The sequence below is a fragment of the Poecilia formosa genome, unplaced genomic scaffold, assembly GCF_000485575.1.
Source record: "Poecilia formosa unplaced genomic scaffold, Poecilia_formosa-5.1.2 Scaffold137, whole genome shotgun sequence".
Lineage (NCBI taxonomy): Eukaryota > Metazoa > Chordata > Actinopteri > Cyprinodontiformes > Poeciliidae > Poecilia > Poecilia formosa.
Window position 1 is genome coordinate 14382 of NW_006800076.1, and position 9193 is coordinate 23574.

General features: G+C 37.6%; 1 protein-coding gene across 1 annotated transcript; it reads left to right on the forward strand.

The window, feature by feature from the left end:
* The first annotated feature begins 2870 nt into the window (after positions 1-2870).
* mfsd8 (major facilitator superfamily domain containing 8) lies at positions 2871-8890 on the forward strand. The gene is made up of 12 exons (XM_007562523.2): positions 2871-3258; positions 3385-3467; positions 5136-5179; positions 5570-5810; positions 5929-6042; positions 6126-6270; positions 6738-6796; positions 7223-7331; positions 7446-7580; positions 7664-7767; positions 7854-8080; positions 8157-8890. The coding sequence occupies exons 1-12, from the start codon at positions 3203-3205 to the stop codon at positions 8361-8363; spliced, it is 1524 nt and encodes a 507-aa protein (XP_007562585.1). The 5' UTR covers positions 2871-3202; the 3' UTR covers positions 8364-8890.
* The last annotated feature ends 303 nt before the right edge of the window (positions 8891-9193 follow it).

The following is a 9193-nucleotide window of genomic DNA, read 5'->3' on the forward strand; positions in this document are numbered from 1 at the left end:
ATATATATATATAGCAATGTTGTAATATACCAGCAGTATGTCTGTTTAGTCACTTTTGTGCTGCAGAAGCTTAATATTTTTGTAGTGTTAAAACATATTAGATCTGACCATTCACCCACTAGAAATACTTTTCATTCAATAATCAGAATCAGAAGAATTTATTGTCATTGTCATCGATGCATTTAGATTGTATAACAATCTCTGTATTGTTATTTTATAAAGATTTTTGTCTGAATGCATGTCAAAATATGTCTTATGTTTCATAATTTGGGACTTCAGATAGCTTTTCAAATGATTTAGGATTAAATGACTTTAAATGGTGAATATGTTAAACTCTGAAGGAAAGGCGTGTATTTACTCAGTAGATTCATAACGTGTTGGAAAAGTTAATGTATAAACAACTTCAGGCTGGACATTGCATTTTATCTGCAATTATATTGTTTAAATTCTTTTTTTCCCATCTTATTTCTCAAGAACATGATAAGAAAATGAAAATAATTCACTTCACATAGGACTAGCACAACACGTTTCGTCACGGCTGCTTTTTATTGGCTGATAGAGGCCTCCTGATGGCTCTTTATATCTGGAACCTTGCCCATTAGAGTCAGAATTTATTTGACCAACACTGTATTAAATGGATGATTATCTTAACAGAAATTATTCAGTTTGAATACCGATTGTGACAAAGTTGATTCCTGCATCAACCAAGCTTGAGAAAAGAATGGCTTCAGAGATCCAGTTCAGTTCATCGGGTTTTAGCACAAGATCCTGACCATCATAACACATTCTGGCTCTTTAGCTTAAGTGATTTTCTGAAGAAATGTATGTTTTAGCAGTTCAGGCTATTTGAATTCTTCTGTCTCTCAAATTCTTCCCTTTACAATATTTCTAGGTCTCATAACTTGTGGTTCAATAAAAAAAAAAAACTTTTTTAAACTCCTGAGAAAACGGTTAATTTCTGAAAAAAACTTGACATTTTATCAATTTTAGATCATATATTTTGAACATTCATTCCTGTAAGCACGTCATAAATAGAATTAATCTTTGTTTAAACTTGTTTGGTGCTGTTTTTTTACTTAATAAAATGACGACTAAATTGACCTTTAAGTGACTAATAATAAGCATAAGCCATGATTTTTTTTTCTCTTAATACACTCTAAAAAGAAAAAAGTTGAACCAACTTAATTGAATTGCTTCTGTAGGTAACAAGCAATTCAATTAAGTTTATCCAACTAAATTTATTAAGTTTAACCAATTCAATATATTATAATCATCCAACTCAATTTGTTAAGTCAGTCTTACTCAAATCATTTAGTTTACTTCAAAAATGGTAAATAAACTTAAATAACACTTTTGACCACTGAAAGCACATATTCACACATGTATTTAATGCTCAGATGCTAGGCAACTTGGCATTAAGTACCCAGGGGACACATTAACATACGGCAGGAGGAAGCTGGAATTGAACTGACAAACTTCCGATTACAAGGCAACTGCTCTATCCACAGAGCCACGGTCGCTTATTGGGAATGTGTCCCTGTAAGCTTGAGTCATTGTGTCAGACATGGGACACAAACTGAATTATTTCAAGTAAAGTCAAAGTGAAAAAGGTTATTTAAGGAAAAGATTTGTGTATTTAGATGACACTGTAAAAAGATTATTTAAATTTAGTTTGGAACTTCTTAAAAGTTTGAGTTGACTTTCTGTAGAATTAAATCAAAGAGATTTAAAATGTTTATTAGAACAAAATAAATTATTTGAGTAAGAATGACTTAAATTTGTCATGTTAAACCCCCTTATGAATTAAGTTATAAAAACTTAACAAATTGAGTTGGAAGAACTTAGTAAATTGAGTTGGATGATCATAATAAATTGAGTTGGTCAGACTTAGGATACAAAACTGGCGTTGAACTCAATTGTTTTAAGTAAAGTCAAAGTGAAAAGTTCCTTCAGGTTAAAGATTTGTAAGTTTTGAGTTGAATGAACACAAAAAAGTAAGTTGTCATAGCAAAAGCAAAAGAATTAAGTTAAATTAATGTAAATAAGTCCATAAGATGAACTACAGCCCAAAAACACTTTTTAGAGTGTACATGATCATTTGAAAACTGCATTTTGCTTTTAGGTTCATCTTATTTTTGTCCGATAGTAAAATTGATAATGATCCGAACCATAGGCTGGGGCGGGGGAGATGCGCGTACATGCGTATGTATGCGTGTGCGTGTGTTTTCCCACTGTAATCATTTACACGTTTCACATAGAGAACATAATACATTTATTTTTACAAGCAACGTGTTTAGCACCAGTTTTTCCCCTGTTAATATCAAAATAAAGAGAATTGTGCATTTTTAAACCATCCTCAATCTAGGTGTAATGTTAATGTTACGTAAGAGTTTATTGTCAGTTTACAAAACTCTCCGGATTCTTAAACAATATTTTGAACAGCAGAAGTCTAAATAAATGCATATCAATGCTGTGCTGTTTTGTTCTTCACATTAGGCTCGGTAGTAATAACCGAGGACTCCTTCAAGGTTTCTGCTGTGAAATCTGGTGCTTCACTTTTGATCTTGACACAAAACTGTCAGAGAGAGGCCGCAATGTTTGTGTTCGCGTTCTCACGTGAGCGAGCGCGCTGCGTCAAGTTAAAATTATTTAGGCGGAAATGACACAAGCGTCACGTAGTGTTGGTTTCAAAACAAAAGCAGGCATTTGTTAAAGACAAAGAAATTAAAAGTTAAACATAAGCAGATTATCCAGTGTATTCTTTTAAATAAATATTTAACTGTTTAAATAACTTATAATTGCTGGATTTAAAATCAAATTCAATAAAGTTTCTGTTTTGTGTCTTATTTTGTAAGATGTAACCGGACATTAGTTTATTTATTGGACCTACATGAAGTTGCGCTGCCATGGTATCATAGTCCAGTTCTGTCAGGTTTTGTGTTACGTGCTGCTTTTTGGGGCCTTTAACAACGGTTAGAAATGCCTCTTTTCAACAATATATGCAGTATTTGTTAAGCTTATTAATGTCTGCAGCTGAAGTGTTATTTTGTGTGGTTGAGGTTATCTGCAAGTCTAGCTAGCTTCTAGAAGCTTTCCGGAAAAGCAGGAGTCTACTTTGAGCCCCGGCTAGTTCACTGACCCTCGTCTACATGGCGACTTAGGACACCACCGGAACTTTCTCTAAATTACTTAATTAGTTAAAATGTCACATCTTGACCCAGACGACACCACTCCGTTGCTCCGGGACGATGCAAACAGGTGAGTACAGAGTTCACAGGGTCCATTTTTTACCACCAAGAATGCGTGAAGCCAGATTTTAAATGTGTTTGTATCACTGTATTAAATCATTTTAAACCACAAATCGTTGTTCTTGTCTGGATGCAGCGATGACTCCCAGGATGGGGACTACAGAAGCCGGTGGAGGTCCATCCGGGTCATGTACTTCACTATGTTTCTCAGCAGCGTAGGTGAGGAGGGCTCCCATGACTTTTGTCCTCTTCTGTGTGGACACACCTGGTCTGTCTAGTTCAACAAGACGACTGATCTGAAAACTGATGACAAATGTGTTGGATAAAGTAAATACGAAAGAGGTTTGGCTTTAAAGGGATGGAAAATTAGCAAAAAAAGGAGCAGAACATTTTGATAAAACTGCAAGTGGATCTCAATAATAGAAGATAATCAAAAAGTAGTTCAGTTTAAAAGCTAAAATTCTTTTCTGGAAATAACCAGATTACTCTTTTAACCAATGCAACAAAAGGCTGTTAATACATACACAAAAAGCACTCATCGTTCTCACAATACAGTCTCATCTTTGTCTTTGCAGTACAATATGGAAATTCTGTGGGGTTTAGCTCTGGCCAGTTTGCAGATGAAGCACAATGATACCATGGGTAATGAAAGCTGGTATTAGTGTTGGCGTAGAATGAACTCAAGTGCAGAATTTACTTTCTTATGAAAAGAGGACTTTAGATCGCTGAGCAACCATCCAGTCCCTGAAAGGAGTTCACTTCACAATCCTGCTAGGGGATTTTGATCACACTTTCTCTCCCACTAACTAAATTGAGTGTTAAAGCAGTACTTTGTAACTGCAATATTCTAAACATTGACATTGAGGGGATGCTATTTTACAATCTCCGCAGCTTTGGTCCATGGAGATATGTTTCATTAGACTGACTTTTATGTTTTATTGGTCTTGTGTAACATCCTAAATTCCTGAAAAACTGAATATTAGATTTCCATTAGATGTAATTCACATTTATCAGAATTGCCAGAGATAAACACTTGAAATGCATCGCTCTCTGTGTTATAAATCTGTATGGATTCATGTTTTGAAACAAATTCTAGGAACTTTTTAAAGCCAGTTTTTTTAGATCCATGTAAAATAAAAGTTACATTTTAAACCACTATAAAGTGACAGAATATTAAATTTGCTTTAGGTATATTGCTGTTAATCAGATAAATTACATTTACTATCCAAGTTGAATTGGTCAAAGTTAGTTCTTTATTTTCCACTAAAAGAGCCAAGATTGACCAAAATACTTCACCCTCATACCAAACTAGAAGATAACTAACTGTAATGTAAATAAATTGGATACAATAAATACAAATAAAGGAATGAAAACACAGTATTTAGATCTGGCTCTAGAAATCAAAGGTGATCAGTTGCAGCAGTGCCTTCATTTAAAACTAGTCTAACCAGAAATACCAAAGCTCCAGAGTGTCACATCCATCAGGTTGGACCAGTTGAAGACAGAAATCTTCGTGAGCAACTAACTATTAGGTTGCTATTCAATCCATCTACCATTAAGTTATCAAACGTGTTATGCAGTGATCTTTTAATAAATCAATATGACAAAATATCAATGCATGGAAGAGTTTTGAAAAATCTTGTTGGGTCATTAGTTCTGGAAATGTTCTTCAGCTGATTGAAGGCCGACTTCGTAACTGGCTTTATGCATCTATGACGGTTCAGGTTTGAGTCCATCACTACATCCGGAGAGTGGGCTTGATCACGAGTGTCTCCCTCTGTAACAGCTAAAAGCTTTAACTTTGCGACTTCTGTCTCCCTTCTAACAAATCCATGTTCACCATCTTTGACAGCTTGTGGATCATCTCCGTTTGTTGTCTCTGCTCAGGTTTCACCATCGTCATCACATCACTATGGCCCTATTTGCAGAAGGTATGGAATGCTTTCAGTTTTCAGTTTGTTGGAAGTGTTTTTTTTTAATTATTTTTAGTAAGGTTGAGAGAAAGTGTTGGCTTTCTGCATAAAACCACTGTGACCACAAATAAATGGAAAAAAGGGAAATGAAAGGATGAGTAAAGAACGTCTTAGAAAATCAGTTGTGGACAAAAATAGCATCTTTTGTACATTTGAATTCCCTTTTGAAGAATTGTTTATATATGACACATCATTTACTACAAAGAAGACAAAAAAAAAGATAATTACTTACTTTTTTTTTTTTAAACTACATAGTTTTGAAGTTACTTGCTTGACGTGGAGTCAGACTGTGTTGTGTTTTAGTAACTCGGTCTCATCTCTGGACCTGGTTGTTGTCTCATGTTGCAGGTCGACAGCAGCGCAGACGCCAGCTTCCTGGGTTGGATGGTTGCAGCCTACAGTCTGGGTCAGATGGTGGCCTCGCCTCTGTTTGGGCTGTGGTCTAATCACCGGCTGCGCAGGGAGCCGCTGGTGTGCTCCATCGTCATCAACCTGGCTGCCAATATCTACTATGCCTACGCGTACCTGCCCAAAACCAATAACAAGTACCACATGCTCATGTCCAGAGCATTTGTTGGCTTCGGAGCAGGTGGGAATCCGTTCTTCTGGCTCATGGTTCCTACAACGCTGAAAATCTGACCTGGTGTTAAATAGAGATGTCTCTGCTTCCATTTCATCCACAGTAATATTCGATTTGTTCCCTTCAGGTAATGTTGCCGTTGTGAGGTCGTATGTCGCCGGGGCTACGTCTCTGAAAGAAAGGACTGGAGCCATGGCAAACATGAGCGCCTGTCAGGCACTGGGCTTCATCCTTGGACCAGGTGCTTCATTTGGAGCTGCTCTGGGTGTGGAGAATAACTCTGAAGAAGAAAGACGTGTTCATGTCTGTGTTTGTGGGTTTCAGCTCTGCAGGCATGCCTCTCTTTCATCGGAGAAAACGGCGTCACGGTGAAATTCCTAGACCTGCAGCTCAACATGTACACCACGCCGGCTTTACTGGCTGCACTATTCGGACTCGTCAACATCCTGCTGGTTCTACTGGTGCTCAAGTCAGTTTATTAATACACAACGTGCCTCTTTATTTGATGTGTGACAACAAATTCAGAAAACATCACTGTTTTCTCCAGTGAACCGTTTAAAAATTGATCAACTTTGCTCCATTCGTGTCGGCTCATGCAGTGTCTTATTACTTTAATCTGCTCTTTTTTTAAATTGACTCATTTTTTGATCTATAAGTATAGTCCATAACACACGGTCAATGTATTTTAGCTCAGGACTTTCAAAGGCTTAATGCTAGACAATGTCATCTATTCTATAACCAGCTTTGTTATGGGTTGGGATCGTTATCCTACTTGAACAACCAGTTCAGTCCAAGTTTCAACCATCAGGCCCACACTGCCCTCAAGTGGAAGAAACGAGCAACTGCTGGAATACCAGTGCGACTGTCTGCAGTGAAGTTGTTGCCTTGTTATTTATTCATCTAAAAGCTTTTATATTCTTATGTTTTTGCCATCAGAGAGCACTGTGTAAATGAAGATGGAAAGAACATCAGATCTATCAACTACACATCAGAAGGTATTGGTTGTATGAAGTCTTTGTTGCTTATTTTGTTGTTTTATTTACACTTTGAACAATAGAGTGTATGGGATTTGATCAAATGAGATCTGAGTAAGTGGATCTTCTGGAATGAGATTTTTGCCTTCAGCTTAAAAAGAGTAAGAACTGATTAGTTTTCTTTGCAACCATACTGCTTAATTTTCTAAAGTTGCTTTTAAATACAGGTAGCTGATATTACCAGTAATAAGGGTTCCCACTATGTCTCTAAATGTATGGAAACAGCCATTACACGTAAGATTTTAAGTGTGCCATAATTTAATTAAAACCTGCAGCTCAACTTAGATTGGTACACAAGGTAACAAAGTCAAGGAAAAAAATCCAGATAAGTTTATAAATAAGTTTCAGTTTTTATTTTTAATTATTCAAGTGTTCTTCTTTGTTCAGACACAGTCGATGTCCTTGATGAATCTGTGGAAACCATCGACCAGGTGGCTGTTGTGACCTCCAACGTGTTGTTCTTCATCGTCATGTTCATCTTCGCTGTGTTTGAAACGTAAGTATTGCACTGAAATACTGAAATGTTTACCTGAAATACTCACGCAGGTAAACACACAACACACACCTGTTGGGTTGGAGGAAAGTCCTAACAGTTCTTATTGTTCTCCAGAATTGCCACTCCTCTGTCCATGGACATGTTCGCCTGGACGAGGAAAGAAGCCGTTCTGTACAATGGTATTATTATGGTCGGCATCGGATTTCAATCAATCCTGGTGTTTTTTCTGGTAAAAGCAGCCGCTTCGAGGTAAATGCTTCAAGTCTAAGCAGAGGATATATATTAGTTTGGCTGAATTTGGGTCATGAAGAAGTTACTTTCTACCCTTCCAGGTTTGGAGATCGCCCCGTGTTGCTCGCAGGTTTTGGCATCATATTCTGTGGCTTCATTGTTCTGCTTCCCTGGGGAAATCATTTCCCCAAAATCCAGTGGGCAGGTAATCTGTGGGGAAACATTAGGGGAAATGTTGAGGAAGAAATCTGAATTTGACCTTGGGTTTTTCTTCCTTTCACCAAAATGCAGACCTGAAAAACAATTCTTTGGTCAGTCAAGTGTCTGGGGGCAGTTTAGTTGGCAACGGCACCGTGGAGCCCACAGGCTGCCCGTACGAGCAGACCTGGTGTCAGACCACCCCGGCTATCTACCTCGCTCAGTACATCTCATCAGACTTCCTCATCGGGGTGGGCTACCCGGCCTGCAACGTGATGTCCTACACGCTTTATTCCAAAATCCTCGGACCAAAACCTCAGGTGAAAAGAGTGTTTTAGATAAGTTGAAGTAGTTATGACGCGTTCAGTGAGGCTCAGTGTGTTTTCATTTCTCCAGGGTGTGTACATGGGCTGGCTGACCGCCTCGGGGAGCGGGGCGCGAACACTCGGCCCCGTCTTTGTCTCCCACGTCTACACCCTCCTGGGACCTCGCTGGGCCTTCAGCCTCATCTGCGGTATGGTGGTGTTGGGCGTCATCCTCCTCCTCTCATCCTACCACAGACTCATCGCCTATTCTGTTCGCCACGGAAGGATCGTGGAGTAACAGATTCTCACCACGGAAACTAACAGGAGTACATGACCACCAATGGTACATTTGTCCAGACTTTCTGCTGTGACAGAATCATTTTGCTGCTTCTTATTTTAAATGTGGGGACTGATCAATTACTAGTTTTTAACTCAGGGTTTTAGTCCTAAATCTTAATAGTAAAGAGATTTTGATGGATTATTTCTCATACCAGAGTGGGAGCTGGAACTGCAACTGACTTTTTACTCATTGTTAAGGACTGTGACAGAAATTAACAACATAATAATGTTTCGCTGTTTGAGGATTGCTGGAAATTCGTTTCATGGTTTATATTAAGAATTACCAGTTACACATTTTAACATTAATGCACTGTAAGAAAAATACTGATGTCATTTTTCCTAATTATCTGAATAGCTTTACCCATAGTTGTTTGAAACTATGGGATTTTTCTCATTCCTAAATTATTCAGAAAGTGATTTCTGGGTGTGTGTGTGTACAGAGATAATGAAGTGAATGAAGCATTAAATTTTTTATTGTGAAATTAACTTCCTCTGCTTTACTTCATTATAATGCCATAATCATCTTTTTCACATTTTATTCAAAGATTATTGGTATTTGGAAACTGCTTAGTGTATTACGGACATGGATCAGTCAAACACAAAGTTTAGCTAGTAGTAGAACAGTTAAATATTCCAACTTCTCACAGAATAATGTGGAGAATAACACTGATTAAATGTATTTTTTAGAAGGTCAAACTTAACATCATGCACCAAACCAAAGCTGGATTACTGTCACAGAAGAACAATCAAGAAATTGCTTAAGTAGAACCTGACAGCATGAAGTACTCT

Bases quoted from the DNA above. Each gene is read 5' to 3' on its own strand.
- mfsd8 (XM_007562523.2), top strand. From the start codon at position 3,203: ATGTCACATCTTGACCCAGACGACACCACTCCGTTGCTCCGGGACGAT. The intron at 7,332-7,445 runs GTAAGTATTGCA...ATTGTTCTCCAG, and splicing joins ATCTTCGCTGTGTTTGAAAC to AATTGCCACTCCTCTGTCCA. The intron at 7,768-7,853 runs GTAATCTGTGGG...ACCAAAATGCAG, and splicing joins CCCCAAAATCCAGTGGGCAG to ACCTGAAAAACAATTCTTTG.